Raw genomic sequence first — 17,776 nt, 5'->3', positions numbered from 1 at the left:
ATATATATATTTTAGAAAATGTGGATCAATCATCTCCAACTCACAACCACATAAAATCCAATCCATTAAATTTCAAGCTTATACTAGCTAAGCTCGAATAGACTGGATCGATCCATATCGACAACTCTAACTTTTAAATACATGTGTTGATAAACTCAAATGATATGACAAAGGGGTAAAAGAATACGTTAGTGTTGCAATTTTTTCAAAAGACAAGATCAGGATGGGGATGGACACACCTAAATTTGTGATGATGACGACATGCACCTTTTTCGTTATAAATAATTCGTTCTTACTTTTTAAAAATAATTATTTTAAATTATTTATTATTTTAATTTTTTTAAATAAAATCGACAATTTGTTCATTTTATATGTCTTTTAGTTATAATTATTCTTGAAATTGAAAACTACAAACACTTTAAAAGAGTAAATACTTAATGTATAATGCATAAGCAGATAACTGTAACACTTGATCTTAACTGGTAAATAAATACTTAAACTTCAAGTAAACGTATATATTTAGACATCTCAATTCCATCTCAACTGCAATTAAACACTCTAATTCGCTCCTATTGCGTCTGCTGGACATCTGATGTTGATGCGACACATAAATTTTGAAAATATCTAGCTGATCATTTTAAAAATTAAAGTTCAACTAATATAGTGAGAACGAGTTGTAGTATCTATTATGTCCATACTCAAATTTTCTAAGTCCAAGCCTAGTACTCATTTATCTATTATTATGTCTAAATGAGGGTAAAACAGTCCAAAACTCCTCCTATTTAATACCTTTTTTATCGATATCTATATAACACAATTCAAATTCTGTGAGTGAAATAGTTTAAGTTTAATTGTGAATTATTATTAAATATCAGAACATTAAATTTCTTGAAATAAAATTATATTTTTAAAAATTACTAAAAAAAGGTGCAACTAAACACGCTAATTCGCACCTATTGCTTCTCGTGGACATCTAATGTTGACGTGACAGTTGACACATTAATTTTAAAAATGTCTAGATGATCATTTTAAAAGTTAAATTGTTCAATTGACACAGTAACAACGAGTTCAAGTATCTATATGTTTCATACTCAAATTTTGAGCGTTTACTTGACATCTAAGTTCAAGCCAAAGTACTCATTTATGCATTATTATGTCTAAATGAGGGTAAAACCGTCAAAAACTCCTCCTATTTAATACCTTTTTCAAATTTTTCGACTCAAATAATTTAAGTTTGATTGTGAATTATCAAATATTAGATCTTTAAATTTTTTGAAATAAAATTATACATTTAAAAATTAAATAAAGAATATTAATAAGCTACAATAATTAACAATTCAGAATATTTTAAAAAATAACTATTAAAATATGAATCATAAAATTTAAAATATATTACGTAAATATAATTAAGATCTAAAAAAAAATATTTTTTAAGAAGCGTGTAAAAGAAAAAACATTCGCGGAGAAAGTATGTAAAGAGTTGTAGGAGCAACAGCTGTCCTAGTACTGTTTGATTATATTAATCATATATATGACAATAATAGAACAATCTTTTACTTAAAGTCACACAAAAACTATAAAATGCGTGTGTCCCAAGTTATAAACTTCCACAATTATAAACTATTCTAATTTTCTAATTAAAGCCTATAAATGTTAATCGTGTACAAATTAGCCACCACAAACTATTACAAAATACTGTTCATTAATGATTTGAAATGTCACCAATCAAGAAACGTGACGGAATACTAAATAATTATAGAGAAAAATTGAAAAATTGTGTTGGAAGACATACAATGAAATAAAACGATGTGAAGGAGGTTAGCATGTTGTTATGTAAAATAATTATAAGTAATATTAATATTTGATTTTCTTAAATCGAGATCACAAATGTAAGCTTTTGACACATAAAATCTATTTGGATATTTTGTGTGTGCGCAGGGTGGGGGGTGGTTAGTTGACTTAATGAATAGAGGACACTCATATAATTACGTATTAAAAAAAAATTGAAATTATATTAACAAATGTACAATAAATTAAGACAATGTGAAAGAGATTAGCATGTTGTTAAGAAAAATAATGAGTATTTGTGTTAATGATTAACAATATCACTATCAATTAATGACGTGATAGGACAAATAGAATCTGAGACATCGTTCAGAATATATCTTAAATTTAGAATGATATAAAAAAGATTAGTACGTTATTACGCAAAATAAAAGATCGACTAATGTTTAATTATGCCAAAAAAAGAAAAACAATTTCTAGTTTAAGCTACACATAAGTCAAATATGGACAAAAATAATGAATGGGTGATCTGGTATAAGATATAAAAATTATAATTACGAGATAAAATATAAAATTCTGGTCATTTTAATATAATTATTGTTTTACTTTCTAAAACTTAATACAAAATAATTGTTATTTTTAGCCTCTAAAAGTTGATCCAAATATTTGATGTTTTACAAAATTAAAATGGTAGTTAATTTTTTTTAAAAAATTATCGTTTTGAATTTATTCTTTAAAAATGAAGAATATATTCCTATGGAATGAGTTTGAATTAATCAAATTAATGAACATTGATGTCTAACGATTATATAAAAAGATAAAAGATTTATTTAAGGTCATTTGAACATGCCTATACTAAAATTAGAACAACATGAAAAGTATTAGTATATCTTTACATAAAAATAATAGAGATTCAATGTTTAATCATTTAAAACAATTATGTAAACACAATTAATGATTTGAATTGTCACCATCAAGGAGACAATGATTTAACTTTTTTTTTTCATTTTTATTTAAAAATTTTGAATTTCGAATCTCTTGATTATTTTCTTTAATCAATATATATTTAAAATATGAATTAATATGATCAATAGAAAACAAACACCAAATAATTTATTTTTTTTATTTACAAGAAAGAAAAGATTTAATTAATATGTTTATTAATCATTTGAAACCATTATAAAAACATTGTTAAATAATTTGAAAGTCCCAATCAAAGAGTGTGGTAAGACATATTCAATGTTTCTCATTTTAATTAGAAATTTTATATTTTTAAAACTTTTAAAGGATTTGGTAAAAAAAATATTTTCTTCTTTAATTAATCGATCATATAAAAGACGAATTCGAATATGAATTAGTCGCGATAGTGAGAATTACAAGTCAGATGATTATTATATTAGAAAATAATAAAGTTATTAGGAAACGTTCGATGAAAATAAAACGATATAATTTTTAAAAAAGACATTGACATTAAGTAAAATGATGAGAATTAAACTTATAGACAAGATTCATATATCAACACATTCTATGCTTAATTACTCTTTTCATTCATTTTTACTTATGATCAGGTTATATTTTACGAGAATCAATTTAAATAATTTTTAAAGCTAAATTATTAAATCAAACAGTTCAAATATTCTAATTTTAGATACTATACAAAAAATATTACAAGTTCCAATCCTTCTGATATATTAATAGGATCAAAATATAATCTTAAAATACTGATTAAAGTTCATATAATTTGATTTTCAAAAACACAATAGAAATTGAAGAAACACTATAATTAACTTTCAATGAAAACATCCATGGAAAATATGGATATATTTTGATAGTGTGTAAATATTCTGAATTCAAATTTCATCATCGCTATCTATTATTATAAAAAGTTTTAAAAAAAAAACTCAAAGATGTATATTGATAAGTAACAATGCTAAATTCTAATGAGTTATTTCATAAGTTAATGTCCCATATTAAAACATCATAAAAGACTGATTAGTTGAATATTTTCATATATATATTTAACATGATAATATATTGAAGTAACAAGCTATATTATGTAGACCACATGCTACAACATGATTTCAAATTATTATCAATTAGTCACATTACATAGTTATAAATATGGCCCACATGTATACAAACTTCATATTATTACATACTATTTTCTTCATCACAAATGATTTAATTTGATTAGGCATAAAATTTAAAAACGAAAAAAATGTTTACTTATTAATACATTTGAAAGCTCTTCTTAACCTACTAAATAATAAGAACCTTATGATATGATGAGTCACCTACCTAATTTTGTTCCAATGAGATTTAACGTCTCGATAATTGAATTTCTGATTATCTCATACACGTATCCTAATATACTTAATCCTCGACTTTTTGTTAGAAATATCAGCTTTAATACTACTTATTAATGATATAATCAAATTTAACTATTAAGTCATTATTCACTCACATTTGAATCGAGGGGTGTCACAATGACTAATCTCCTTGAACTCTAATAAAAAAATTGTCTCGATAGTTAAATCTTTAATTATTCCATCTTAATTATATACCTTAACTTTTCTGTTCTTGATTCACTATAAATTTGCTAATTTGATCAAATCAAACTTTCTTTCGAATTCAAACATATAATTTTACCTGTGACATTACACTCAACAACGTATAATATAAAATACTATATATCAATTCAAAGTAAAAGCACAATATGATATTTTTTTTCTTTTTTCAAAGAAGTACTAAAGTTGCAATCATGGGTACTATCAAATACTCTCTCTGTCTCTATTTACTTGTCCATATTTCCTCTTTTAGATGTCTCTATTTACTTTTCCATTTTGACAAATCAAGAAAGGACAAAATTTCCTATTATACCCTCATTTTAACTTCTTGAAATTTCTAAAATTTTGATTCAACCTTTTTGAAATCATATTTAATAAGGATAGAATTGTAACTTACTATGGTAATTATTATTATCTTAATTGATTTAATTTGATGGATTTTATTCATTTTTATGTTGTTAGCTTAGATGCAAACAAAAAAAAAATCATCAAACATTAATTGCATGTTTAATACTAGTATGATAATTATATATATCATATCACTTTTGCATGAGTCTTTATGTGTCTTTGATGTGAGTTTAATTTTGTCTTTTTAGCTATAATCATCCCTTTAAAGCAAATCAAATACCCCCACAGAGATTTTAGCAAAAAGTAATTGATATATGTTATTTTCTTTTTTTCATTTTATCATAATTTTTGTATATTAAATATAGATGTTTTATTATATTTATTCATTTTTACAATTTAATAGAATTTTATTAATTTTTTCATACTATCCTTATTCCTTTAATATTATATATATACTTCTTTTGTCTTTATTTATTTTTGTCAAATATTTTTCAATTTAATTTCTCTTTTTACTTGTCAATTTTGATAAATTAAGGAATGATGATTTTTTTTCTTTCTATTGTATCCTCAATAAATGATTGGTATAGTGAGCTAATGTCTTTGAATTTTTTTTGAGTAATTATGTTTAAGACTCTGTCAATTAATAAGGGTAAAATAGTAAATTTACTGTACCAATCATTGTTTCCTTAATTGGTGTGTCAACTGTCAAGTCAAACTTTATGAGTAAAAAGAAACGAGACAGTATTACATAAAGTAGTATTAGTAGTCAAATTTAGAGTTTAAAGACATCATTAATAACGTTAATTTAATAAAATACAGATCTAAAAAAAGCATTCTTAAAGAGTATCTTATTTCAACATACGTCAAGTAATTTAAAACGGAGATATACTAGTAATTGAGACCATTTTTTAACTCAACATTTTACTTTACAAAATTAGTTTGAACTAATTTTTAAATTGGAATTAAAACAATTTAACATTTCAAGTTTCAAAGTAAAATATTCGAAAACTTTATAAAAAAATATTTACAGGCCACGATCCTTTTCATAATAATATATGATAAAATAAATACATTTTAAGATATTGATCAAACAACACGTGTGCAGTCGTTATCACTTGCAATGGAAATAGAATGTTTGTACAACAATAATTAATACGATCACTAATGTAAACATCATAAATCAAAATTCCATTTGCAAATAAAATATTTGAGGTTTTATTTTTTTTTTTAAAAAAAATAATAAGTTGGTGAGTAGGGTTTAGTAATATGTTTCTTGCAAGGCAGCATATGTTATTAAACAAAGAGAAATATAAAAATGAAATGTCATATCATATCTTTCGAGTTTAATTTTTTTTCTTTTTTTAAAAAAGAACCTTATAATAGAGAACATTTTACCCTTATAGTATGTTTATCTGATATAAAAATTATATTAGTCGAATCAATAAATTTTAAATATTTGATAAACCCTAACACAAAGATGGATTCATTATTTTGTATCTGAATTATACTAACCCCACCCACCCCCTCCAACAAACTTTCTCTGAGAAATTCGTGGATAATTTGGTTGAAAATTGCTCGACAATTCATTGATTATGATACTTTGATAGGCTATAGGGAGGCTATTTTTTTTTGTCGATCGAGCCGCTTTCCCTCACTATACTCGTCCAACCCTCTTCACGAACTTGTACAACCGATTCAACAAAGATAGCCAGCTCTATTATAAAAAAAAAATAAGGAAAGGGGCAACAATTTAACACCAGACATCCGGAGGTGTGGAAAAAGCAGTTGTAAGAAGCGAAAAAACCATCAAAAAACATATAATGAGACGGTTTATGAAAATTTATGAAAATTCCAAATTTTAGATTTTCGAAGACATAGTGAGAGATTCGTCCAACCAAATCCGCATATATTGGTATTACTTGTTACAAATTTAACAAATTCACACTCGAAAACAAGGTCTAGTCCGAAAGGGATAATATCAATCCTTTGAGTTCCGACGCATTTGTTATGGTTATCTCATATCTCTCTTTCTTTATTGGGACATGATTAATCCTGGTATAAATTTAAGGAATCCCATAGTGTAATACAATAATTACATTCTGTCCCGACAAATTTAGTATTTACTAATAATCCCTTAAAATTGCTGTGGCGTGATACATTAGTATGTTGTGATACATGGTAAATGATACACAGTAACTTAAAACTGTTAAGATTAAAAGGGAGAAAAAACGGAACATTTAAATTTGTTATCTAAATCAGCTTAAATTACGGTAACAGTTCATTAATAAGCATTAATTCAGCACGTAATTGGATAACAATTTCAAATTTTGAAAATCCAAGATTATATCATCTAGTTTGAAGACATTTTTATGAACATCCAGTTATTAAACTTATTGACTGATACATGATAACAATTGTCAAAAACTCGTGATACTTCAACAACAATGGTTGCTGCTTCTTTTCCATCGCCAAAATCTTTGTTTGAATCCTTCCGAACAATTAAGAAGAAGAAATCAGCTAAAATATTACAACACCACAATGAGTTTATAGAAATGCAAAAGAAATTAACAATTTCCTCTAACGAGAAATACATAGGAAATCATATGATACACATCTAATTCATGTACCAATGCATCGACTAACACACTATAACACACTGAGTACTTGTGTATTAAACTTATTGTCTGATAGATGATAACAATTTTCAAAAATTCATGATACATATGGGATTCCTTTACTAAAATTTTTACTAATTTCAACAACAATGGTTGCTGCTTCTTTTCTCTTTTTTTGGTGTATTTTGTCAACCTTTGATTTAGATGATTCGCCAAAATCTTTGTTTGAATCCTTCCGAACATTCATAGGATCATGCAAAGACTTTTTTATATTTTCTTTCCAATTTTCATCGTCCGAATCATAAATTCTTCTATTAGTAAAAGGATCCATTAATATGATGTAATAGAACAATGAACAAAAACAAAGAAAAAAAAAAGAAAAGAAAAGAAGAACGGATGATGGAGTAAGAAGAAAAAAAAGACCTAGAGACGGCTGATGTAATATAGCAATGAACAAGAAGAAAATAAGAACAGATGATGGATTAAGAAGAAGAAGAACTATAGACGGATGATGGAGTAAGAAGAGAAGAAGAAGAAGAACCAGAGAGCAATGGTTCAATTTTCAGAAATTTCAAATTTTTTGAATTTTGAAATTCAAAAGTTTCATATTAAATGTTGTGAAACGTTTTTAATTAAAATTAATAATTCAAAATTAAAAAAGTGTTTTAGTGGAGAAAAAAAAGGCATGATATTGAGGAAGTGTGTGTTACAGGAGAGAGAAGGTTATGTATCTCTAAACTTCTACTAAAATTAAAACAAAGGAAATTATGTAATATTTAAAAAACGAAGGGAAAATTAGAGAATACTAAACTTATAGTTGTGTATTTAAGTTATTTTTCCTTAATCCTGACTAGAAGTATATAAGCCCACAATGGTAAGCTACATAGTTGGCCTGTCAGCCCAAAATAATTACATTTGCTAGCCAAGTATATACCAAATATGCATTTGCTGACTATAACTTTTGATAAGCTAACATTTTCAATAAGAGGATTTAAAATCTAAAGAAATTTACACACAAAATAACCAAGGAAGTTCGACATCTGCTATAGAAGGTGGCTCCGCCATTGTCAACCATATGATGTATTTCCCCTAAAAATAATCAAGCTACTAACAACATACTCAACGTGGTTCCACATATGGGGTTTGGAGATGGCAGTGTTTATGCCGACCTTACCTCTAGAGGTAGAGATAAAAAAAATTCAATCAAGCTGCCAAAAGTCAAAAATAATATAACAGTACACCTATAGCACTTGGCAGAGAAGTCGAAGAATGATATTCATATTTACATCTTCTCAGAAATGAATTGGAGTTTCCAATACACAAATACTGAAAAGAGAAGTTCCTCAGTTTCATCCTCGAACTCGAACATGAGGGATAGGAATCGAAGCACACGTTCAGAAATAAAAGAGCGAAACACACTCGACTATCGATAACAGCTTAACAAGAATCAGCCCAAGGAAGAGAAAATTATGATTGTTCAACTATTGTACATTGAAGGTGTACATAAGTTAGATTCACATGAAAATGTTATGTTATCCAGTCTTCAAACAAGCAATTTGAGCACTTGTTAATTGTCTAATCAGAATAAAGTTAAGTTAATCCTTCACAACCTTAACGACTAAACCTGTAGGGCCCTCGACAGTTTTGAGATGGCCGGATCCTAGCAAATCTCTGAGATGAAATCTCATATCTAGTGGAGAGAGTCGAAGGCGCTTCTTTTCCAGAGCAGCCATTGGCATCTCTTTGTACTTACGACGGTTGAGAAAAGACATAAGCTCCTTTCTTCCCTGATATAAATTGCAAAATGATATTAAACATAGTGGCTGCTAGAGGGTGCACAGAATTGCATATATCTTGAATGATATTAGAAAATGGGAAGGAAAGACATGTCAAACCTGTGAGAGGCCCTTGAGAATTGATCCAATATTTGGAATCGCAAACCAGTACATGTTTGGATCAATAAGTTGTCGAGTCTTACAGGGAAGATAAAAGAAAACAACAGAAAACAGCATGAGAATGGAACTGAAACAACAAACAATAATTAAAAGATAGGAAGCTGATATACAAGAAATGGAATTTTGGTATATAATAAGAGAGAAGCCACTTCACGAAATAATTCTTTCGGTAACAATCACAAAGGCAAAACACTAGTACTTACATCTTTCACCTAGGGGTATATGAGTTGCATTCAAAATTACGACAGTTCAATTCAAGGTTCATCCTAGAGGATTCTTATTGGCACCACAAGGAGATTTTCGTTCTCATAAAACTAAGCTTCCATTTTGACAATACTAGAGAACCAAACATAGATTTTTTACCAGTACAAAAAAACAAGTTAATCTATAGGATGCTGCAGCATTAAGGGTATAATAAAGCAAATGCTGTGATAAGATGAGCAGCTCAATTTACATGACAATGAAAAATCTGATTTAGCTTACCAGAAGTCCAGCATTTATTAAGAGGGAGATGTGTTCCTCCTTCACCTTGCCTCCCAACGACAGAAGTGAACGCTAAAGTCACCAGAAAATAAGAAAGAAAAAGGAAAAATATCCTGTAAGCATAAATATTGAGCTGTTCCAATCCTATACCTCATGTAAGAATAAAGAACCAAACATGACATGCGCCTCCCTTAGTGTACACTTTAACGCTATTATCCAACATTAAATCATAAACTTAAGTAGAGGACATTAAGAGTCTCCTGCTCATTTAAAGTAACCATTTTTCTTTACAACATTGATCCAAGCCTCTATGAATGTATATCATATATATCACATAGGTTCATGTACAAAAAGGCTTAGGAAATATCTATTCAGCTTAAGGATAGGAATTTTATCTTTAACCAATTAAATATTGACTCAGGCTAACAGCCTTGAATGGATATTGTACAAATACACACAACCAATAAACATTCTGATCCGCAGCTGCACAAGTGTCAACACGTTTTGAATTTAATGTATCTAATCAGTACCTCTGTCTAAGGGCCTTGCCTAGAAAAGCTCTACAAGGTGAACTTAAGTCCTTCTCTAGACAAGTTTCTCCACTTGTGCGATTATACTGGGTATGTTCTTGTAGTTGTTGTAGTTGTTGTTCTAGACAAGTGACGAAAATTACAAACCTAATGTGTCTTAGATTGCTCGACCCCAAAAAATAATGGCATCTCAACATATACATGTAAAACCAGAGAAAACCTCAAATTATAGTCAGCCCCAAAGCGTGGATAAACGGGGAGACTACGATAGGTTGACATCCAATGTAAAGTTATCTAACTATGAAGAATCAATTGAACCCACACACCCCTTGGTAAAAGCACAGCAGATGATCTGTGAATTAGGCAAATGTCGCTGGTTTGAATGCTACCGTAAACAAAACTCTGGTATTTAAGTGGATATGAGTAGAGGATCCACAGTTTTGAACCATGCATCACTAGCCCTTGGGGATTTCTCGATCAGTTAAAAAAAACTTGAATCCTCACGGGATTCATATAGCTAACACCAACTACTTTGGACTGATATGTAGTTGACTGATACTGATCAGGAGAGACAGGTTACTGCTGTAACAGGTTGTATTCCCTAGATTTAGTTTTTTTCAGTATCTTAATGTTACTCGACAAACTACAAAGTAAAATCTAAAAAGCATAAAACCCACATTTCACGGCTTCAAACATAAGCTTGCCAGCAAAAACAGGCCTCTCCTTTGTCATCAAGCATTTCAAATTAATAATTTAAGATACAAATATCTAGTTCAATTCCATCAACATGCTGAAGGCTGGTTCACTTTCTGACAACAGCAAAAGTTAGGACTATTGTAAGAATAAGGCGCACATAGTATATATGTGTAGCCCATGTCAGAAAGGAGCATACTTTAGGAAAAACTGCATTAACATCTTGAAAGAATGCAACATTGCAACGTAAGTTATGTCTTTATAGCAACTGTCAAGCAATGCCCTAAAACAGAAATTAGAGAAGGTTAGCAGATCAGTCAACCATCAGAAAAAGAAAAACATTACCACCAAAATTCCATCTTTAAGCTAAAGTAATCATTGATATAGGATACGTGAAAAAAGAGGAGAACCAAAAGAAGAAAAAGAAAAGGAACCAATAAATTATTTCACTTTAATTTTTAAAAGTTAGCAGAAAGTACAGAAGGAACAGTGAGCAACTAGATAACCATGGGTGAAAAATATGAGGCATGGGGACAGAACCGGAGAAGAGGATGAGCTTTGACAAACACTACGAGTTGAATAGAGTAATAGGTTATATAAGAATAAGAAACTTTAGAATTAACTTTTCCATAATAAATTTGAAAGGACCTCTTAAGCTGTGGTATAATACAATTGATGTTATCACTCTTTAGTCATCCAATGGTTACAACATTAGTTATTCCTTTTAGCAGTAGTTATTTCCTTATAGTAGTAGTTATTTTCCTGTAAGAGTACAGTTTTTCAATCCAGTTATGTTAGGAAGTCATGTCCTAGTTTCTAGGGGTAGTTATCTTTTAAGTGTTGTATTTAAATTGTCTGTTTGTCTGAGTAAATGGAAGCAGAAAAATTATTCAAGTCTTTGAGTACTTCAAACTCAAGAGATTGCAGGCTCTCTCATAACGAACCAGCAGCGTCCCATAACAAGATCAATAACCAGGGACAATAACAATTGACTTATGAGGTGAAAGGAGAAAACACATATTTTACTCTAGGGCAATGTTATTAGACAATATTTGGCACATATCAGTATGGAAAAGACCATGTATGTACACACAAGTAAATTAAAAAAGAAACTTTCACCGTTCTGTTGAGAAAGTCACTCACAAGTTCTTCATGTCCAATACTGGGATCTAGCTTTAAATGAATTACATGCTCCTTAAACCATTCAAAAACAGAAAGGCCTTCTTGTTTCTGTGTTTCCAATCTTTTGCTGACACGTTCAATCTAAACAAGTAGGAAAGTTTTACTATTAGGAAGTTAACTCTCAAACAAAACTGATGACCAATTAGCTACCTAGAAAAGAAAATAAGCATTAGTGATGAAAATGAATAGTTAAACATAAGGGAGGCAATAGGATGTGGTACGTATTCGTAGAAATAGACAATAACTAGAAACAAGGACAAATGCAGAAATCACTATTGCATCTCTTTATAGGAGGGGAGACGGCGAAGTTTTCAAATGAAATTATTTGCAGAAAGTGAAAGTTATGTCATCAACCTGACTAAGGTAGTCGTCCAAAAACATAATAGCATGATCATCCTGTCCAGTACTCAATTTGAAAGTACGTAGAACTCCTTCCCTCCTTAGAGACTGTGAGGCACAAATATACTCAAAACATCTGTTAGCTATTCTCAGTTGGATCCAATGCATACAAATAACAGAAGAGGGAAAATAATAAAGAAAACATCAGAATATGTAAAGCACTAAGTAAATGGTCATCAGCAACAACAACACACCCAGTGACCAGTGTATATTTATCCCCACAAAGTGGTGTCTGGGGAGGTTAAGTGTACACAGACCTTACCCCTACCTCATAGGTAGAGAGGTTGTTTCCGATAGACCCTCGAAAATGATCATCAAAACTGAAAATGAAATCGAAGAGCTATCCATGACAGATCCAACAACCAGTGAAGTCTCTGCACCCACAAGATGTATTCTTCCAAATGCTTTGGACCAAATTTTGTGCGATAATGATCTTACATTACATGAGAAAAGATGCCTTAAGAAGCAGACTCACAATTTCAGAGAAGACAACTTTTTAGAGTTGACCGACAATTTCAGTAAATACCTCCAACTCTCTGTCCACTTGTGTCCGGTCCTTTACACTGCTGTATAACTGTGACCTCAAGATGAAAGGCTGAACTGAAACCTGAAAATATTTTAATTTGAGGAGTTGACATATTATAGAACTCTAGAAGGGTACAATGATGCGAAAACGACTTGGAAAGTGTCAAAATACAAAAGAGTGGAATAGTGAAACAACCAGAACTATTGCATTCTTTGGTATGATACAAAATGATCTCATACCCTCATATTTTGCCTACAGAGGACTTGCTCTATGCAATATGGCACATGAATCATTGTTGCTTCCTCCACAATAACTAGTCAGAAACATGAACATAATTAACATTTAGGTCTCCTGTCCAAGAAAAACTGAATCTTGCATAAAATCATGTATTACTTATACAACGTTTCATTTCCGGCATAAAACTCTGCATTACCAAGTACTAGAATGCCATCAAGCATCTTCACTATTTCTTCTAGGATTTTCGACCAACAAATATCTATAGATTAATTTAGACCACAAGTTTCAAAAACCTTTCTATTTTCTTAAACACCATGCAAGCCGGACGTTGCCACATAAAATGGGACAAAGAAAGTAATATTGTTGAACTTGAAACCTCATTGTTCTCAACCGTGATTGCCCACTCAGTCACTGCCACGTCGCTATTTCATAGTATTTACTCCATTCGTCTCAATTTGTTTGTTTTAGTTTCCCTTTTAGTTCTTAAAGTCCATTTCAAGTCAAAATCAGACAAATAAATTGAAATAAATAAAGCATAATTCTACCTTATTTCTTCTTTGCTATTAGTGTTCATATGTAAAATTACAGGGTTACTAAATTATTCACTGAATAACAACAATCTTGTAATTCCTGCTAAAATTGTCTGTTAACTATTTCACTAATTCAACTCATGATTATCAATATTATGTCGAAAAAATCCAAAAAAAAAAAAGTACCTTTTCGATACGGGGAAAGTGAGCACGCATCATGCGAAGAGCCACCAGTGTATCACTGAAGTTGAAATTTTCTTCAAGTGATAGTAATTGGTCGTCGTTGAGGTCCGATTCCGGCTCGGCACTGGGCTCGCCGGCGCGTTTCCGTTTCCGGCTTGTTGATGGGCTCGAATTGTCCATTGTTGATACGTAACGAAAATTCTCAGATTACGATATTAAACAACACAAAATAAAATTCATTAAATTCCCAAATTATTGAATGTAAAAGGTCAATTTTGCCCTTGTTTCCTTATATTTTTCCAACTTTGCCCTCGCGTTAATTCTTTTACTCCCTCCGTCCCATTTTATGTGGCAACATTTGACCGGGCACGGAGTTTAAGAAATAATAAAGATTTTGAAATGTTTACCAAATTGTCTTTCAAAAAAGTAAACTCATTTTTCTCTCTCCTCATAAATGTATTAGGTACTATCTTTAAAATTAAGTGGGACCAACAAGGGTAAAAGAGGAATTGTACCTTAAATACTTACCATATAAAGAAATGTGACATTCTTTTTGGACCTGACTAAAAAAGGAAATGGTGCCACATAAAATGGAACGGAGGGAGTATCTAATAACATACTTCCTTCAAACATTTTTTATTTGTTCAATATTTGATTTGACGATCATATTTGTGTGCTTAGGTAGACAATCGAAATAGTTATGGAACACATGCAAATCCAGATTGAAAGATAAGGACGACAAGGCAAAGCCAAAAGAAAGCCTTAGCTAGAGCAATAGCCGGAGAAGCAAGAGCATCAAAGCTAAAAGTGATCTCGAGCATACCAAAGTTTGACCTTCTTTTTAGTTAATAATATGGTTAAATTAAGAATTAAATAATAAATTATCTTTTAATTTCTAAATTATATAAGTAAAAGTACGCGTTAAACAATTTAGTATAATAAAAAAGTAAAAAGCGATAGAAAGGGCAATAATGGTACTCTTGCCATTAGGAAAAAAGAAATTAGCTATATTTGAATCAAATAAAATGATAACATAATTTTTTTAAAAAAAAATGATAACGATAAATCAAAGTTAAAGGTTGAGAGATAAATTAGCCTTCGTTAAGCTTTAAAATCATTCATAAACTTATCATTATCAGGTCTTCTACTATTTTCCCTTCTTTTAATAAAACTTTAGTGATAACTTAAAAATTTCACGTGGACAAGTAAAAATGAACATCTATATTTGACACAACTGATAAGTAAAAATGAACGGAGCAGTCAGTACTTACTTAATACTACCATATTGAGAGAATACTGCCAATGTTGAGATGCAACATAACAATCTATTACATTTTTGATTTTGACAAACAATCTAACATATAGAGACTCAATAATACTAAACACATATTGAGAGAATACTACTAATGTTAGACTCACAGTCGAGGACCAGCGCAATCTTTTTTATGTTCAATACAAATTTGCAGCTTGTTAGATGGAAGATTTTGATAGTAGTGCCATAAGTTGTTACTCAAATGCAATTTGTTTGTTTACTTTTGCATTTATTCAACTCCGTGTTAAGTCAATCAAACAAACAAATTGAAATGAAGGTAGTAGTATCCTTCTTGTTTACAATGTTTATGAAGTGTTCCAAACTCATTTGTCTCAATAAAACAAGACTCTTTTGACGAAAAAGGTTAACTGCACACAGGCTACTACTATCAACCGGATTCTTACAAATATTTTTCAATTACGACATTCCTTCATCACTCAAGTTGTAAATGAACACTGCAACGTTCAATCTGTTTCAGCAGATATCCGTCGCCAATTAACCTCCCAGAATTAAAACTACGACACATAAGAGTTTGCTTAACATCACTTTCAAGACATTGTGCAAGTCTTAAGGCAACACATTGTGTGATATTAAGCAAATCTTTATACAAGAAATGAATTCAATAAAAGATTGTTCCCTCCTACCACCATACTTACTGCACTGAGTAATAAGAAATAACAAACGTCTTTTATCTGTATTACCTCGATTTTTATATTGAAAAAAGGGGCAAAAAGAGATACTATTTGGACAGCATTAGAAGTTGAATGAAGTTGGAAAAAGAAAAAGCATTTGAAGTTGAAGGTGGAAAACTTTCATGGACAATCAAGTTATGTTTAGGAAGTTGTAGTTCTTTTTTCCAAAAAACAAGTATGTAAAATTTACAGTTTTGAATCAACTTTAGATTCACTTTCAAATGAGTAATTCAGCTTGCAAAAAAAATAAAATGAAAAAGTTGAAATGTCGTCCTCAATTCAACAATCAGACTCCATTTGCAAGTTGAAACACAATTATACACGAACAAACTGTACCGATAAGAACTTGCATACTTCACCATTGAAGTCCTAAAACATTATAAAGACCATATAGTTATATGTAAATAAGATGCTCAAAACATCCAAGAATCATACATTAGTGGTGTAAACTTTATCACCATTATCGTTAAAGTAAAATTGGAGATACATCTTTGCTTATGTCTTTACCTGTAGATAAAACAAGAAAGACTGAAATATTGAGTTTCTAAGCATTTTCTTAATCCAGAACAACCATGAAGGGGGGTATCACATAGCATGGAAAGATGGAAGATTACAAAATTATTCCTTGTAAGTGTGTGAAAATGGAGAAAGTGAAGGTTGTGTTTGGTCCAGGGGAAAATATTCTTTTCAATGTTATCATCATCCTCACACATGCACATTCCACCCCTATCTCAATAGCCAACATTTTCTCGACCCCCCAACCCAACCCCATGTCTAGATTATATACGCATGCTTTTGGAATAACTAGTTTTTGACAACGTGCGCTGCACGTTTATTTTTTACTATTGTTATATAATTTAAAATTGTGCTATCAAATAGAAAATGTTTAAATCAATAATATTGATTTTACCAATTATATATCATGTATCAACAAAAATAAATAAAAAGGGATTGCGCATTTGGCATCAAGCAAAAAGTATGTGAAATTAATTAATATAATAAAGTCTCCTTTAACTTTGTATAATTATGATCTAAATATCAGTGATAACCTTTTGTAGCCATAAATGGATATTAAAAATACATGCACACTTATTGATAAGATTGCCCATTTTATTTAATGAGAAACGATAGAGTGAAATATTTATATTATTTTAGTAAGGTTCTAAAATTAAAGGACAGTACTATCAAAATTATACAAGATTAAAAGCAATTACATTTAAAATATAAATTGATAGATATATAATTTAAACACTGAACTTCATACATACATCTATTTCAAAAGCTCATAATAATAGCTAAAATATTACAACACCACAATGAGTTTATAGAAATGCAAAAGAAATTAGAAACAACAATAATCTTCGTGATGGAGATTATATATCGAAAGAGATATGAGGACTTAGGCATATCTAAAAAGAAGTCTTCAAGTTCTTCTCCCCACCTCATATATTCTATTTTTTCATGTCTTTTTTGCCTATCATAGATGAAATAGTTTTTTTATTATTAGTTGAATGACAATTTCTTTCATTTTTCAGTAGTTATCACCTAGTTCTTAAATAGTAGTAAAAATGTCTGTTTAAATTCTATATTTTTCAGTTTTAAATAATATTCTTTATATATAGATAAATGGAAAGACGAAAAATATAAATCATAGTTAGACTTAATAAGAGAATTTAACATTACCACTAATAATTATTGCTTTGAACTTGGAGTCTAGTCTAGTTTGAATGAATAATTAA

At 29.8% G+C, this 17,776-nt stretch overlaps 1 protein-coding gene across 2 annotated transcripts; it reads right to left on the bottom strand.

Annotated features, from left to right (window-relative positions):
- Nucleotides 1–8,741: 8,741 nt before the first annotated feature.
- Nucleotides 8,742–14,256, bottom strand: LOC107022052 (serine/threonine-protein kinase 19). 2 transcript variants are annotated; one of them, XM_015222773.2, is made up of 8 exons: nt 14,037–14,175; nt 13,323–13,396; nt 13,084–13,164; nt 12,513–12,605; nt 12,120–12,239; nt 9,754–9,825; nt 9,211–9,288; nt 8,742–9,102 (listed from the first exon to the last, which is right to left on the bottom strand). In XM_015222773.2, exons 2-8 carry the CDS (start codon nt 13,374–13,376, stop codon nt 8,911–8,913), a joined length of 690 nt encoding a protein of 229 aa, XP_015078259.1. In that variant the 5' UTR covers nt 13,377–13,396; nt 14,037–14,175; the 3' UTR covers nt 8,742–8,910. The 2 variants fall into 2 exon arrangements, with proteins under 2 accessions (XP_015078259.1, XP_015078258.1); XM_015222772.2 differs by lacking the exon at nt 13,323–13,396 and having other exon boundaries at nt 8,789–9,102; nt 14,037–14,256.
- Nucleotides 14,257–17,776: the final 3,520 nt, after the last annotated feature.

This window comes from Solanum pennellii, chromosome 6 (assembly GCF_001406875.1).
Source record: "Solanum pennellii chromosome 6, SPENNV200".
NCBI lineage: Eukaryota > Viridiplantae > Streptophyta > Magnoliopsida > Solanales > Solanaceae > Solanum > Solanum pennellii.
This window is presented reverse-complemented; position numbering and strand designations above follow the sequence as displayed.